At 34.2% G+C, this 18,498-nt stretch overlaps 1 protein-coding gene across 2 annotated transcripts in view; it reads left to right on the forward strand.

Annotated features, from left to right (window-relative positions):
* Eps-15 (Epidermal growth factor receptor pathway substrate 15) overlaps positions 1–17,814 on the forward strand; it is a 73,580-nt gene extending 55,766 nt beyond the window's left edge. For both annotated transcript variants that reach the window (XM_089638898.1, XM_089638899.1), the window contains exons 14-17: positions 403–555; positions 2,424–2,531; positions 3,881–4,072; positions 11,237–17,814. In XM_089638898.1, coding sequence (XP_089495024.1) covers positions 403–555; positions 2,424–2,531; positions 3,881–4,072; positions 11,237–12,112 — 1,329 coding nt within the window. In that variant the 3' untranslated portion in view covers positions 12,113–17,814. The remainder of the gene's footprint in view (positions 1–402; positions 556–2,423; positions 2,532–3,880; positions 4,073–11,236) is intronic.
* The last annotated feature ends 684 nt before the right edge of the window (positions 17,815–18,498 follow it).

The following is an 18,498-nucleotide window of genomic DNA, read 5'->3' on the forward strand; positions in this document are numbered from 1 at the left end:
TCTTTCAGATGTTTGTATTTGAAATAAACATTGATTCAAAATAATAAAATTTAACATGAAAATGTTAACAAATATACATTGTTGCCTCGAAATGTTCATAATTTGAAAAGAATTCAATGTTTAGAAAACACATACCTTTTGTGTAGAGATTTAGTAAGAAAACTGTTACTTCACTTTTTATGCCATTTATACAAAAAAAAAATATAAACATTTTTTTAACTTTCAACTACCAATGAAAAAACCTACAAATTTGTAATCATTTGTACTTTTCAAGTACAAGGTACTGAATGTAGATTTCCATTTTCTTGCTATTTTCGGTAGGCTCTTTATGATGGGTGCCACCCTACTTTTAAAATGAAAATAATTTATATCTGTAATATGTATTTGTGTTTAATATTTCAGGATGGGAAATCACCGGTGGGAGACGGCTTTGGCAATATGAACGGAACGGGAAAGAATGGCTTCAAAGACGACCCTTTCAAAGACGATCCTTTCAGCAGCAAAACTGCCTCAAACGATCCATTCGCCGCTGCCTTCCCTACCAACAAAGCTAATGTAAGTTCTATAACAGATTCCCTGCCACTAATTTTTGGGATGTGAACTAAACCCAAACCCAAAAATTTCTAACAAATGAAATTCAATGTAGGGATTGCGGGTTCAATCATCTGGTACCTCAGTCCTCTATTATTGCATAAGCAATGTTTTTTCCCACTATAATTTTGATAGTATGAGAAATTAAAATATTATCAGGTTATTAGTAGCCTGGGAATGTTTATCTTTCTCTTAACCCGTCATATCCCGGGACCGCATATGTGAGTGCAGCACATTATCTACGAATTTAAAAAAAACAAAAAAATTATGTGCGATTTTGACCCTTATGTATAAGGAATTTGTATGAAGAACAAGGTCACAATCGCTTGGGCTATTCTCGTTCTTTACGCAGCAAATAGCGGAATGACTTCTAGCTTTTCAGATTTTTTACAAAGAATTTTTCTGTGGAATGCCAACGAAATATTTGCCGCGTTTTTAGTGTCAAAGCGTCTTCTTTCATTATTTTTGATATAAATTGATTGTGGAAATAATAGATTTCAGGTATCATCAGACAGATAGTTTTATCTACATTATTTTGATGTAATTTTTATAATATTTCACCCAAGAAAAGTGATGAAAATTAACTTCGTAAGAAATGTCAACATTTTTACGTCATTATGAATAATTATATTTTTAGCATTATTTATTTATAGCAGGTTTCTTGTACAAAATAATATTATTAGTAACAAAAGTTGTATTAACTACCGAAATCTGGAAGAATTGTTATCATATACTTACAAAATGCGACACAAAAAAAATTTAAGTGGACACTTGACGTTTGATTTTGGAATTTGAGCCTTTGGAAATTGAGCTTGGAATTTCCTGGGACACCACAGGTTAACCTATATGTGTACCTGAAGATAAAATCACATATCTAAAGGGGATTACTGTACCCCATATATCGCCCAGCGATCGTGTCTCTGAATATTCCATTTGCCCTTTCGATTAAAACTCAGATATAAGTTACTACCTACCTTTTGACCGGATATCATTAAGTAATGCAAAACAGTAATAGAGATATTATAAAATTGAGCGTAACTCTATATACACGTCATTATAGTCCGTTCCAGTGAAATGCACATTTTACGACCCCACTCAGCTTGGTTTGCGTCGAAGATTTTATTAAAAAAAGTAATAGGTTCTGGGGGCAGAACAATTTCGTCAGAATTTGATTGACATCCTAAAAATAATAACACGATTATTTTTATTTTATATGCATGTCGATTACTGAATTTTTATTTGATTAATCGATTAGGATTACCTAAATTATAGAGATGTAAAAAACCACTTAGATATATCGCATAAAACTCTTCGTTTTGTGTATTACATAAATTACCCCCTTCAGTGTTAACTTTGTACCCGTGGCTGATGCACACGTGCTTGATTTAGAAAGTCAAGACCACGGCGAAGCTGACGCATACGCGTGTGATTGAGTGCCATCCAAGATTCAAATCAAAATTTTGCAGAATGTATTTATCAAATGGTCCTCAACCTGGGTTTAAAATGTGGCTAATTTTTTATTCCATTGACATCTGTTGAAATATTCAAGAAGAAATTTCTTTATCTAGAAACGGGAAAAAACAATAATCCTGATGCCGATCACCCACCATTTAGTCAATAAGTACCTATATCTCTCTGGCTTCGGTTTTGTTTATTTCATTTTGTATTTTGTCTGTATCATAAATTATGACCATAATTTTAGTATGAGATTTATTGAGCGGTACAGGTTAAAAAATAAAATAATTAATTTTTAAAATTGGCTTTTGTCCTGTGTTAATTTTTTCAAAATAAATATGTTTCTATAATTTGAAGAACTATATGTATTTTTCCAGGATGGTTTCGCATCGGACCCCTTTGCCAGTAATAATTTTGGAAGTTCTACTCCGGATCCGTTTGGTGGAGATGCATTTAGTGGCCAAGACAATAAGAAAACTGACGATGTGAGTACACCAAAAATTTTTCATTCTTTCTATTTTGTCGTGTTTTCCTCTTCTTCTTCTGGTGCCCTCCCCTTTCTCCGAAAAAAAGTTTTGTTTACTAACCCAAAAAATTACTCTTTTTTGATGGGCAAAATCACCTAAATCACAGGTTCTCAACCACTCAAGTGACGGAGAGTTCCGGGTGTTTGGTTTTCGATTCAGCCATTCAATGTAATTAATATCATACATCCAAATATTTATACGAAAACTGTTTGCTGCAGCTTAAAGCCAATTAATCCATCCAAATTTTACCTTTTTTCCCATATTTTTAGGGTTTAGAAAAAAATTCTAAAAAAATCGTTAAATTTATAATTAACTTTACCTGAATTTGGGTAGCCATCACTCGAGGTTTGTGACTCCCTTTTATATGAATGTTGTGTGTTTTTTGATTCCTAACTTCTCAAGTAAATATCACAAGCTGTTGATCATAAATAAACCACTCACTAGATTAATAACTCTGTGCTTTTTGTATGAAATAAGTTGGCCCTCTATTTAACCATGGATATGTCCATTTTTAGTATGCGTGCGAAATGTCTATGTTACACACCTTAAAACTGGAAACTCAAAAAAGGCGCGACCATAGACAGTATAATTCTCATTCGGAGGCTACCCCATTTATTAGCCTAAAATATTATTTTAAAAAAAAAATGTTTGAAATGTTAAAAATTTTCTTCACAACAAGGCTCCATCTGACAAAGTGCTGTCCTGCGAAAATGTGCTTTAAAGTATCTTTCTTTACTGCTCATCTTCTAAGGACAGAGCTTTATCTGGTTGAAACTTGTTATCCTGAGATAAACAATCAAGCTGTCTTAAAAATAACTAAAATTATATGAAATTTTAATTCCTTCAAATAAAATTAAGAACAAAGTGAAATTATAAGTAAATAGTAATTATCACTAAGCTATCAACAGTTTTTCCATAGACATTCAGAGTTTTTCATTGGGTGGCTGAAATGGTGACATCTCAGACCATAGAGATTTCCGCGTCTTTTTTTCGTTTCCAATCATAAAATAGGAATCTACTAATGTCGCTCTATTGGCAAATAAAAGAAATTGGTTACTGTGATAAAACAGGAATCTACTAATGTCACTCTGACAAATAGTTGCTGGCATTATAATTATATATTATTTTTTTTTAAATAAAACAATAATGTCACATCACAACATATCTGCTTTGTAAGAACAAATATTATTATTTTTGTTCAGACCTTTAAAAGTTAAGCAAATAGATTAGGTTATTTTTTCATGTAACCATCATTTTAACCCCCCTGTGCTCGTTGTCATATTAACCCTCCATTTTATGGTTGTCAGGGTGCGGACCCCTTTGGCTGCGACCCCTTCGCCATCCTGCACGCCCCGACGCGGGACGGCCCCTCGCCCACCCCCTCCCTGCCCCCCAAGAAGCACAAGCAGCCCCCCCCGCGCCCTGCTCCTCCTCGCCCTGCGCCTCCTCCCTCCCACGGACAGGGCTTCAGTGCCGACTTTGGCGCCTTCAACAATAAGGTAAGGCTACCTCTGCTCTGATTACTAAATAATGCTGCTTTGTAATGTTACAATTACAGTGAAACCCACTTATAAGGTTTCCATATAATAAGTTTTCATGCTTAAGATGTTTTGTGGCCTAATTTAACCCACGTAAGAAGTTTTTTTTTTTCTGGTTCCTTGGAAAACTTTTTATAAGAGAGTTTCACTGTATGCACGGTGTTCGGAAACTCTTAGTATACAAGGGAGAAACTGGTGAATTTATATCAAATTCTTTAATTTGAGCTTGATTTTCGTGTAAATTGCGTCCATTGTTGGAATTTTTAAAATTTAAAACTGAAATGCTTAAGACTAAAAAAGTTTTTTGGATTCTCTATGTGATATAGATTCATCAATTTTCCACTTATACTATGAGTTTCCGGGCACCGTGTATGTAAATTTTGAATGTGTAAATGCTCTGAAGAGGTAAATCGATATAAGTGCACTTTATAATGATATGAAAGAAAACTGATGTCGCCAGTTAACACGACACTTTCGACTCCTATGCCCCAGACAGGCTAATGAATTTGATTATCCATTCAAGATAAAATTTCAATTTCACCCAAAGTAAGGAAAAATTGCGCTTACTTTGAGCACACGGACTCTCCGCCAACACGCTTTATCTCTTCAGTGGTTTTTACTAATTTCCACAAAGCTGGAAAATGTTTTATAGTAGATAAATCAACAATCAATAAAATTGTATGCGTTAAATTAGTTATGAATGAAAAAGAAGATTATTTGATAAATTAGAGTTTTTTTTTTAGATTTAAAATGTTAAATCGTCATTTGCATGAGGCCCAAAATATTGGCACCCTGGGGGATCAAAGAAACAAATTTTTGAGTTTTACTGAAATTTCAGTGTTTTTTTTCTGCAGATAATGTTCTAAAACATTTTTTGTATGTTATGTTTAATATTAAAATATGTAATGTGTTTGTTTGACTCCAAAAGCCTGAATAAATATTGTTTCTTATCATTGTCCATGTCTGTATTTTGCACGGAGTAATAAATACGATGTTTTGTTATTTTCATTATTATTTTTTTTTTAAATTGATTTGAATCTGTGCTGTAGTGATGTTGGCAATGATAATTCTAAAATTCATTTTAGTATTTAGTAATTAATCTACCATTTAAATAGAGTAAAAATATTATATTTTCTTTATTATCTCAACTTATCAGTTTGTAAGAGGATCTTTATAAGTGACTGTTGAATGTATGAATATTATTTATTTCTTCCCTGTGTTTATTATTAAAATATGTTTTTATAAAGCCTCTTGCATTTTCAGAAGCAGGTTTTTGCCAATATTTTTTTAAACATCTCTTTTAAAAGGTTCATATAATTTATGCTTTTTTTTTAAATTGTTCGTTTCCTATAAATAAAACCCTAATTATAAATGTGTATTTTTTTAACTTAATTAATATTGGATCAGAAGCAGTCATGTGAAAGCAGAATAATTCTTCAATATCTTACATTTTTAAATTTTTATTGAAATATAAATTTTGATTAGTGAGATTTCTAATTTTAATGATTCTCCTGTAAAATTTGCTCAAACGCAGTTCGAATAGTTCTGCATTCATTTGGCCTGAGATTTCCGAAGCTTTGTGGAACATAAAGTATTTAATTTAAATAATGACATTAGAATATTATATTGTTGATGCAAATTTATCACTGTGATGACCATATATATGTATGGAAAGGCACAATAAAAAATTTTGTGTTGTATAAATTTGTAATTCCATGTTGGAACTGATAATTAATTAATATTTTTTTAATTTTCCTCCGTTTTATTATTGATAGGGTGAAACCAGGTTAGTCGGTGATACATACTAACTTACTCTGTGATATTTTAAACTTGCTTTATTATATAGCTCCTCTGATGCAAATATGTTTGCAATCGTGCCCATCGTGCAATTTCATATGATAATGAAATCTAAAGTAGCACTCTCTAGATCCCACTATTGCATGACACTGCCATGTCAAATGCCATCCTGTTGTTCCAAGGGGACGTCAAAAATGGTTCCATGATAACTCGTCAAAATGACAATTCAACACGCCTATAAAAAGTGTTATAAAATTGTGAAAAGTGATGAAACAAAAACTAGTACATATGTAACTATTTAACCCTAGATAACTAAACTGTTTTCATTGTTTCATTGTAACTACACTTTCGTCAAGTGGACTACGCAATAAAACACTAGAAATAAATCAAAAATATTTAATTAAGATAGGAACTTGTTACATGGCACAAAAGTAAGGTTTATAATGAACAAATTAATATCAAAATATCAGTCTACACAGTGACCACACATGTCAACATTATGTGGACCACAAATAGCCTTTCTACATTTGGTGCAACGGTGTTTGGTCACCCTCCGGGCCTTGGATGGACACAGGTAGCAAATTTTAGGCACGTTTGACGTAGATGGAACCGGAGCTTCTATTGTAGAAGATTCGCCAAGAATATCCTCAATCATGACAATATATGAATGTACTTACCTTAACAATAAAATTGTTGTTATAACTAAACTTTCGTCCAGCGGACGACGAGATATTCATAGGGCACGTCCTAGTATGCGTGTGGCCGCAATCGCGTCACATGCTGCACTGTTTACTCAAATTATGGGGGGAAGACGAGCGATTAGTTATCTAGGGTTAATCTAATTTTTGTTTCATCACTTTTAATGACTTTTGTAACACTTTTTATAGGTGTGTTGAATTATCATTTTGATGAGTTATCCGGTTACCGTTAAAAATAGCAGTGCGTATTTTGAATAAAATGTGTTGGAGATATTCATATCAGATATCTAGTAACTAACCTAACCTAGGACTAACCTCAACCGATAGAATGCCGGAGAGAATAAGTGATTTCACACTTTCATCCTTTGAAAAAGTGTTAACGTTATAAAACTACATATTCCTATCGGACAAATTTGTATTGAACTCCAACGTGAAACTAATGCAATTTTCTGATGATTAATGCAGTGATGAATTTGCAGCGACATTATATGACACCTATTCGCTATGTTCCACGAAAGCCGATGATACTAACATTTCTATTTAGCGGTTACTTGTTTACTTGTAATCTCTGATTTGTGTTCATGCTAGCGGTGCAAGTAACTCTAGGTATGCATGACATTACTTCTATTTTCTTAAACGTTCACCGAAGACCACAAAATGATATTACATATTTTAACTGACACTGCACAGTTTTGAATACAGAGTACACCATAATAATATATAATAGTCTTAGGACGGGTTGTTTCGGAGAACTTGAACAATTCTTCAAATTTCAAACTTAATTTTCAAGTTCTGTGAAAGATATTTTTAAGTTCTGTTTTTATTTCAGTTCTGTCAAGTAACTAGCCAATAATGATATAATAACAGAATTTGAATAGGACTTTCACAGAACCCGTAAATGAACGTTGAAATTTGATGAATTGCTCAAATACTCCGAAACAACCCGTCCTTAGTTTTGCCAAATTAAATGTTCCATGTTTGAATCCTTTTTATCTGCCTTATTCCTCACACCGTTCAGCACAAAGTATTACATTATATTATTAATCTCATCTACGCAACTGTCGCATATATGATCCGTCGAAATATCGATAAAGCTATAAAAATCTGCCGGCAAAGTAATAGACCTATAACTAGTTCAGCACCGAGATTACGGTGCCTCGAAAAGTCCGAGATTTAAAACCACCATCCACACCTATTTGTGATAAAAATCAGCAACTCTCTTTTTCATCAGGAAAAAATATTGCCACTGTAAACACTGCTTTTTCAATAGCGGTAACACCATGATAACCGCACTTAACTTCTCAAGCAGCAAATTGGATACAAAAAATTAGTGTCCGTTGAGCGCCGGTATATCCAATCTGTAATCTGAGAATAATACTTTCTGTTTGTAAGCTCGGCATTTTAAAGGTTAAACTGTATATATTCTAAACGTTGACAAAACAAACGATGTTGATCCCAAAAATGAGAATCTAAAGACGGGTTGTTTTACAGAATTTGAACAATTCATCAAATTTAAAAGTAGATTTTCAAGTTATATGAAGTTTTTATTCAAGTTCTGTTAATATTTCAGTTTTGTAAAACAACTGGCCAAAAATGATAAAAGAAATTCATCAAATTTCAACATTCATTTTCGGGTTCTGTGAAAGTCCTCTATTCAAGTTCTGTTATTATATCATTATAGGCTAGTTGCTTGACAGAACTGAAATTATGACAGAACTTGAAAAAATCTTTCACAGAACTTGAAAATTAACTTTGAAATTTATTGTTCAAATTCTCCGAAACAACCCGTGAAAAACGTGATTGATTTTCAAAACATCAATTTTTATTGCATTTTTCTACATTGTACAAACTTTGGGTTAAACCACAATAATAAGGTGGCCTTATTTTCAAAATTTTACTGCCAGCTTCATTTCTTCCGTAGTCAAATGTCGAAGCTATTTTACTTTTAATTGTTAATATTGCATGCTATTTGTTGATTGAATTTTTGCTTTAATTTCTTTTATTTATTTTCAGGTAGATTTTTATGATTTGAACCTCTCCCCCTCTATGATTTTGTTATATTTATTTTCGATGTATAGGAGTTGAGTGGCTGTTGACTTCACTGCAAACCCGCAAGTACTCTCTTGCTCACCTACTTAGTTCATTATGTTTCTAGTTTGCTTCACCTCTGCTTTGAAGTATACCGCATTATTAGTATTCTGTAGATATTGCAGTTTCATTATCCTTATGAATATAATGGGTTGATGTATTAGTTTATACTGTTTATGGTTTAACCTCTCAGACAAAGACATTTATTTACTATGTGTTCCTTTGAGAACTGTCAAAACGTGATAATTTTTGTGTTATTTACGAGTTTTGCTAAAAGCTTCATAACTCACGTTTTGGGAAACGTAGCCTCATTCTAAAAAATGTTTTGGAAAGATTATGAAATCCACTATCGCATTGTGTTGTTATACGTAAATATTTGCGTTTCTAAATATACATTTTATGAAAACGTCAAAAATATGTAAGAATCGCTTACCATTATTTCAAAGCCGTGAAAAATGTACTTTTTTCTGAGTATCATAAAGAAATAACACTTTATATATTGAAGAAATATAATTAAAAATTATTAGTCACCTCAAAATATTAACCGTCCAAACTAAAATATTTTTAATAAATTATTTAGAAACGCAATAAATTATGAACGAACAAGATGACAGATTCAATCGGCTTAGATAATGCACTTCTACGTTCCATAGATATTCTTGAATACAGACACGTAGCGTTATTCATTATCGATACTCTGTTTTTTAAATCATGGCAATCCGTATACTAGTGATGGAAATAAATCGAAAAGACGTTCTAATGTCTTGACTGCTATTATCATATTTACGTCTTTTGACGTTCTAATGTTCTGAGTGGTTAAGTGCAATTTAGCTTTGAAAACATCTTTTCATCTCAATGTAATTTTATTGATTTCGTGGTGTGGTTGAGGACCACTAATCTGGAGGTCGCCGATTCAAATCTCAGCGAGCGCAAGTAAATTTTACTTTAGTATATTTGCGGCACGTTTCAGAATGGAAGATACTCTCAGTATCACCGTGGTGAGACGTAAAGACCACCATTTGGAATTAAAACGTTGCTTGAAATGGCTTTAGTGTCCAGATCTGAATAGTCGGGTACTTCCCCACCTTCCTCTTCCCAATCTCCTTCCCCTCCCCACTACTTTCAGCCTCACAATATACTCCAATAGACGGGATACATAGTCTCACTGGCTCCAAATGGCAGTTGGGACTCTTGTACAGTATTGACACAAAACAATTTTATAAAAATCCATTTTATTGTTTTAATTGATATAATGAATTTTTCCGTTTAATTAGTTTTTATCACTTCTTGGAGATTGCGAAAATCATTTACAGCCTTACTAATAAATGTGCTTTAAATTTTACACAACTGATACCATTTATGTATCGTAAAAGGTTGTTTAAAAAATTAAAACACCAAAATTAGTGAAATTTAAAACATATTTACTACAAAGGCTGTTCACTATCCATCAATATAATTAATTGGATTATTAATTTTTCATATGTGGATTAATAATAATAACAATTTTTATTCTCGGATGTGGGGAGGTTAGTGCAATCCCACACGTCCCATATAGATATACATATAAATAGAAAGAGAAAAATAAATTAGGACAACTATGTAGGGCGTGGTCTTGAGTGATCTTGGGCCCAGCGCTCTCTCAGGAGTGGCGCTTGGTGCTGGTAGGCTGCAGTCACCACTGTGTTGACAGAGGCCATTAGCCGCATCCTGGCTCCAGTGACCCGGTGTCTCAGCAGGCCGGCATATCCATTTAGTCCTAATTCCGTGAACATTGTCAATGCGTTGCTGTATCTTTTATATACAAATATGATTCTACAGGCGTCATTATATTGGTTTTGGAGTCGTTCCATCGAACAAGTTCGGTAGTGACACCGTGTCTCACATGTATACAGGCCGGTACAGAATGCGTTGAACAGTGTTTTTTTAACAGTATTGCTGCATTTGCAAAATCTGCGGACAATCATATTAAACACTATGCTTAGGCTTCTCCTTTGTCGTTCGATATCGCCATCGTCTGATAGGTCTTGATTAATAATCTGGATTATTTAATAATTTGGTTTAAAACATTGCAATAAAAATACATTTGAATGTTTCAAATTTAATAATAACACGTAAGAGCTAATGCATCAACCCAATAGTTAAATATGTTAGTATATTCTTATCGGTTAGTTTATTGTTTTCTTTTTTCTAAAAATCAAATCCTTTTTTAATAAGATACACCGACTATTACTAATTATTGCAAGTCTTTTGAATTATTTAGTTTTTTAAATTTATTATTTTTTTTTTTTTAATTATTTTTTTTTACTTGAGCTGTTCACATTTTCATATATGCTGTGGAAACTAGAAACATATGAACCGTAACTAACACTATTTGTTGTATTTATCTCTTGCAGCTTTAAGGGGGAGGGGAGATAATAGCCGCCCGGGCGGGGTTGGGCCATCGGGAGCCGCCCGCCATCCCGGGCAAAGCAGCGTCACCGCACACTAACAAACAGCGCAAATAAACTCATACTCCAATAAAACAATGCCCTTGTGTGTTCAGCTTCCCAGCAAAAGTCCATCGCTGGCTTTCGCTGCCAGCCCCTCTCAGGCCACCAAGCCCAAAACTAGGATGGACTTCACCGAGGACCCTTTCAGAGACTACCGCTACGAAGACCCCTTCAACCTCGCCGACCCCTTCGCCGATGCACCCGACTCCACCGGCCCGGCCAAGGCTCCCGCCCACTTTCCCCGGGAACCTGACTCTTTCGCCGCATTCAGCCCCCCTCCCGTCATTAAGATCGCGGATGTCAATAAAAATTCTAGCTTCGCCGCATTTGAGACGGACGACTTCTTCGCCACGTCGCGAACATTTGAAAAGAATAACAATGACGCGTTTGGCGGCCGCCAATCCGTTCCCCTGCCGACAAATGATCCTTTCAGCAAAAGCGGGCGGATGTCAGTGCCCATCCCTAACAACAATAACAGCAGTAACTTGGCGGCGTGGGGAGGAGGCTGGGCCGATAGCGAGGATAACTGGGCCACCACCGACGGTTGGGCGGACACCTCGGCCACCTCCAACACCTCCAACACTTCCAAGTCCTCCAGCCAGTTCAACACATGGACCACGGGGAAAACTAAATCCTCCAAGGCCGCCAAAGAAGTTAAGAAAGAGAAGTCACCCAAACCGCTGGGGAGATCCATCACTCAGACATTGGGCAACTTGGGAAGGCATAAGAAGAACAAGAATTTGCCTTTGCCGACGGCTCCGGCGACCCTTTCTGCCTCCACCGCTCCCAGCCTCTTTCCCTCCGAGGAGCAACAGCTGGCCTGGGCGGCCGCCGAGGGCCGCAGACTGGAAGAGGAGCGAAGGCAGCGCCGCGAAGAGGAGGATCAAGACCTAAAGATAGCCATGGCACTCAGCATCAGGAACCAATAGCACCACGCCACTCAACGCTGGACAGTGTTTCACACCACATGACGGCACTAATCGAATAGCGGCAGCCCTTAAGTGTCTTTATTTGTCAATCATTGATTTTAAAATATCAATCGACCTCACCTAAATTGCTCAAGATTCTTATTAGCGATATTTTTTTCTAAAAAAAAAACTTTGCCGTCTTTAAACAATGTCAATTCTACAAGCAATTAGTGTTTTAAAGTTTTCCTTCATGTGACGTGATACACTGTCTGCTAGCACACTTTATGTCTTGTTACATTTAATGGATCTGTAACCGACTGTACCAAATTATGCAATGTAATTAGGAAATATGTAATCAAAGGAGAATACTGTAGTTTTGCAAATTTACTCACCGTTGCAATATATTGTATTGTTTTTCCTGGATTTTTTCACAGACGCGATGCAGTCATTTGGCGTCAATGATAATAATATTGTTATAAATTAATTATTGAGGACTGGTTTTTTTAACACTTCAACATTCCTATTTATTTAAATTAAGTAAATGTACTATTTGAAGCGTGTTTGGTTCACTCTGTTGTTCCTAGTATTCTGTAATGCTGTTAGATGAAAATTGATGTTCATGATGAATCGCTGGACAGAGTTGATTTATAATGTATTGTGTGTTCATTGAAAATTGTCATTTACACTATCAGCATTGAAAATTCTTTAATAACGTTGAGGAATGTTGCCTGTTTGCCTATCTGTTGTTCAAATAAGTTTTGACTGGTCCGAGTATGAAAACTGGTTGACGTGTTCTATAGTATTAAGCGTTTCATATTCACGGTGCGCGTGTGCTAAGGAAGAAAAGGGTTACGAACAATTTGTTACATTATTTGGGGAAGAAGTTTGAATGGTTTGTAAGGGTGGATTTTATCCAAGGGTAGAAATCTGAATTTTTCGCATTTGTGGTAAAACTAATTGCAAACGAACAGTTTAAAATTTTTTTTTATAAAAGAATTGAAAAGAGTACCTATGTATATGATATCCTAAAAATTATACATGTATTTTGCTTTTCAAAATAAATTCGAAGTAAGAAATTCAGGTTTCTGGAAAATAGGAATTGCATTAGTCGTTTGAGGGGGAGCATAACTTTGTGCTAAGTAAAGGACACCTAAGACTGCAGCACTCAACACGGAGAACACAGTTCAACCCTTGCTTCTGTCATTGTGGTTCCCCAATTGTTTCTGGCAGTGTGGTTTCGCAATAGGTTCTGTCAATGTGGTTCCTCAATAGATTCTGTCAGTGTGGTTTTGCAATAGGTTCTGTCAGTGTGGTTTTCAATTGATTCTGTCAGTGCGGTTCCCCAATTGATTCTGTTGTTGTAAGTATATATCTAAGCTCTAACCAAAGATAAACTGTTAAAATCAAAATAATGCTTGGATATTAATAATGTGGACGTAAGCATTTCAAAATGAATAGTTAAATTAGGTGTAGCAATGAGTGTAAAATGTGTTGAAATGATCCCACTCTGTTTAGTGGGGATGTGTGCGTAGTTCCGGATTCCCTACACAACCCCACGACCACGCCTGTAAATACCCGTAGTTGTGTACAATGCCTTCACACTATTTCCCACTTCTCTATCACGCTAAACAACTGAAATATCTAAGTTAAGCTTTTAAAATAAATACATATTAAGTTTATTCAATGTGTAAATATATAATCTCTAGTGTTTCCGCATTTTTCTTTTGTATTTGTCGCTTCATTTTGTGTTGTTAGTTGATAGAAGGGCACATTGCTGATGTTGCCTCGAGGGTACAGCCCTCGCACCCAGCACTAACTCTGATTAAAACAGGAAACAGAACATTTTGTAAGGCAAGTCTGTCACCTTAGGCTAAGTGTAAAACGTTTCTTGAATAATATATTATATTGTATACAAAGAAGCTAAACAATCTGTAGTCCTAAAGAATAGTACTTTTCGGTGACTGCACTCGACTATACATAAATCATTGTTATCTCTTTCCTAGGGACGTGTAATTAAGTAAACATAACATAACTGTTGTCAACTTTTCATTTATATTGTTGAGAGATATTTTTACCTTTGCTAATATTAAAGGTAAGTTTTCACGGAGGAGTTAATAATTGCAATTTAAATAATATAACCACTTTAAATGTTGTTGCTGTCACTTTAACATTGTATCCCGGCTAATACTTCACCACTGTCTCGAGGGCGGCAGAAAGCTCGTTGCATTCCGGCATATAGCTTGTAACAAGTCGGCATCATGCTCTCGACAAGCAAACGTATTACTCGTGACAAGCTAGCATGATGCTCATTACGAGCTAGCGTATTGTTCACGTTGAGTTGACATTTTGCTAGCAACGGTGATGGCATGAACGTAGTACCGCCCGCGGAATGAAGCCATTATTGTGCTTTAACCCACTGATAATATGATATTGTTAACAATTAAATAAAAATAATTATATCAATAATAGAATAAAATCATTTTGTGTAAAAACGAACATGTTACATGTAGATTTTTACGTCGTATGTTATTTATTTATTTAATCGTACTATTAAAAGGTTATTCATCACGCTTTACATCATCATCCGTAAATAAATTATGAATGTTTTAAACTACATTCACTGTTTTATTTGTGTATATTTTATTATTTGTATATCTGTCTTCCAACTTAATACTCGTTATATACAAAACAAAGAATTAAAGGTTCTAATCTAATCATTAGATTTATCTCTCACTTAGATTTAATGTCTGTTAATTCATCTGTAACGGATATTATATTCTGATTGAATAATATTATTTGCTAATCTGTCAATGTAGCTATACGGAACATAGTATTTTAGTTCTGGCAAGGGTTCCCTGTATTTCTTATTCAAATCCAATCTCTTTATACATATATTGACATTCCGACGTAAAACCGATTACAAATTAAGTGCTGTAAAGCCCAACTTTTGAGTTTTCAATATTTTTAAATTAGGATATTAAAAAAAGTTTCAAGGTGTAGAAATATTTGTGGACACCTATACAAGCATACATGTCTGTCGATATATATCCTGATTATAATCTGTTTAGATTGTTTGGTTTTAAAACATCAGCATGCCACTTTTTTACATTTGCAAAAAGGGTGATCTGTTTCTTTGAAAATATAAATTTTAAATTGTTTGCATTCGTGCAAAATTGAGAAGCGTAAATGCTTGAACGAATCTAGTTGTTAGGTTTCCACAGTTCCAAAGAATTCTGTCAATGCGCTACTTAAAAGTCCTTTTTTATAGCAAAAGGGCTGTGTTTAACTGATTATCAATGTTGCAGGTTGAATACTTTTATGCAGAGCGCGTCTGTATCAGTGGCGGCTCGTGACTTTTGGGTATACTAGAGCGATAACATTATTGATGTTTTTGAAAACATCTTTTTTTTCGGTTTTTTGTATGAAGATTTTCAGCAAATCCATGCGGCACACGGCCAAACTGAAATTTCCTGAAAATCTTCGTACAAATTATCGAAAAAAAATAATAAATCATTTTGGACTAAACAACATCAACCATGTTGAATTTTTCAAACTTAGCACTCTATCACATTCAATAGTCACGAGCTGACACTGGTCTATTTTACAATTTTCAATTATTTTGTTGACTCCGCATCGTTTTGGTTCTCCAAAACATCCTTCATATCAACAGATTCTAAATCGGTAAATATCCTTTTCTGTATTGGTTCGATGTGTTGAAGTAAACACGCATGCGCCTGATACATATCAATGATGGCCATTTCAATAATTACGAAGTACCATTTCAATTAAATTCATACAATACGTCTAGATTCAACCCCAGAAAACCGTAGTTCTGCTGTGTCCATACCAAAACCAACATCAATCTCGTTTGTACACAGTTTTAAAGTAAGCCAGCGCCAAAAGGATGAATTGGTGTATTAAAGATAATTATAGAAAAGGTAACTCTTAGCGCTCATATAAGTCTAGAAGATCAATCAAATTTGTTGAGTAAGGTTTATGAATATGGATGAATAAATTAACATTCAATGGTGAATAGATTGCCATTGCTTTATTTGTCTTTCTATAAGTGATGACACCTACTGCAGTTATGCAACCAGAGATGTGCAAAATGGGTACCCAAAACCATTTGAAATGCAAAATGGAAATGGGTCAAAACTTTTCCATTTGAAAATGCAAAATGGTTTTTAGAAAAGCATTTCAAATGCAAAATGCAAAATACCTATTTTCAAAATGCAAAATGGTTTCTCGGGTCAAACAATTAAAATAATCATAGAATTTTTAAACAATTTTGTCATTTAATAATGGACATCAATGTAGAAAAACATATTACATGATGGTAAATCCAAAAACACCACGACTACAGATTATGAAACCACAAAAAATTTGCGCAGGACTAATGTTGCCAACGTAAAAACATAGAAACTGCTATCTAACATTTAATATTACAGCATCATGGCCCATGTTCAGTATTTGAATCAGTATTTTTTGTAATGGTATCACTCAATTGCCAGGGCTCCTACCAGGGAGCAACTTGACAAATGTAAATCAAATGTATCTCTCATAGCGAGGTTGAGGACCGACTGATATTTGGGGCTTATGAATAAAAAAGATGAGTGGAGATAGTAGGAAGAATGTTGCAAAAAAGCATTTAAAATGGAAAATGCATTGAGAAAAGCATTTAAAATGGAAAATACCCATTTTGCGTTTCCATTTGAAATGGATTTATTTAAAATAAAGCACATCTCTGTATGCAACTGAGTGCTTCATTAATCTCTCTGTTATATCCGTTATTTACCAGAAAGAGAGAGAGGTTACAATGAAGCGGTACGCCTTTATTTCTGTTTGCTTAATATAAAATTTTGCTCAATATAGAGGTATATTCACAAGTGATTTGATTGTCAACTGTATTTCAAATATGAATTAAACAAGTTGGTTTTTGGATTATCATTGCAACAATGCGATTCCAATTATTCGAAGACAGTTTTCTTTGTTTTGCTACCTTTATAGTCCTGTTTTCCTGATACCTCCATTATAACTTGTTTTGCAAGCATTATGGGAGAGATGGAGATGTTACAGTGGAGCTGTTAGCGATCGGTATGTCTTAAATATTATTTTTTCCGTGCCATTTTTCGTCGTACTGATTTACTACCCCGCTGATTAATATTACTGAAGATATTCATCGAATTATTGCGTATATTTACTGTGCTAGTCAGTGTTAATGTGGGCATATTCTAAATAATAAGAATGTTGTTGCAAAAAGTGTACCTCTTCCCAGACATTGTAAATAAATCAAATATTCTTCTGTAATCGTACCCCTTTGAGCCCTTGTTCAACTCTATTACTTTACTGTACTTTTTCATATTTTCTTTTACCTGAGTAATAAATTATTTGAAATGAAAGAAATACCATTGTATCTTATATGAGGGGTACTTTTGCAAAACTGACTTATTCCACCTGAATGCTTTGTTGGGAAATGTCAAAAAACTGATACAGGTTTATGTGATTTTATATCTGTGTTTTTTTTTTGTAATACATTACTTTAGTAATATTTGTTTTGAACAAATATTTAAATGTAATAAGATACTTACGATTTATGTTTGACAATCTCGGAATAATCCTTTTTTGCAACCAACTGTCTTGGAATAAGCCGATTTTGAAACGCCATAATATGACTGCCAGCAACATACAATATATTGTACTTATCATACAAATCAACTAGGCGGCCATTTGTCACCAAATGCTGTTTCTGTTGGCTAAAATAGAATAAGTTTGTTTTTATAGTAACGTTAAATGGAATAAGACGAGTTTGCAAGAGACAAGTCATTTTGAAAGTAATTTGTCTATGGGAATTAGTAGTTTTTGCCACTTAGTTATTGTGTAGAAATAAATTTAGAAAATTCACAGGTCAAATTTGATCAAAGTTGGAATAAGTCAGTTTTGCAAAAATATCCCTCATATATACCTTACATTTTGACATTATTATAAATTCACATACTCTATAATTTTAATTTGTCCTTTCACATCTCGGTAGGTATTGAAAAATCTACTTTTTGAGTTCAGAAAGTGCACAGTACCTATCTACACCGATTACAATACTGAGCAGTCATTTTCAAATTAAGTTGTTAAAACATAAAAAAGAATGCATTTCAATTATAATATGACTTTTTATGGATTAAAACACCTTTATAAGTTTATTTCACCTTTTTACTAACATGACCGGTTTCACATTATGACGGGCATCTTCAGACTGAAGTGTAATCTCCATCATAAGGTGAAACCAGTTTCGGTCAAAATTAGAAACATTTAAATTATGTTTTGTTACACATCCAATGTTTTCACGTATCCTTTGTAACATATTTTTGGTTTATTGAACCCCTGTAACATTTGATCGACGATTAGCGCCATTT

The sequence above is a fragment of the Hesperophylax consimilis genome, chromosome 13 (genome assembly GCF_061612785.1).
Source record: "Hesperophylax consimilis isolate HC1 chromosome 13, BYU_Hcon_1.0, whole genome shotgun sequence".
Taxonomy (NCBI): Eukaryota; Metazoa; Arthropoda; class Insecta; order Trichoptera; family Limnephilidae; genus Hesperophylax; species Hesperophylax consimilis.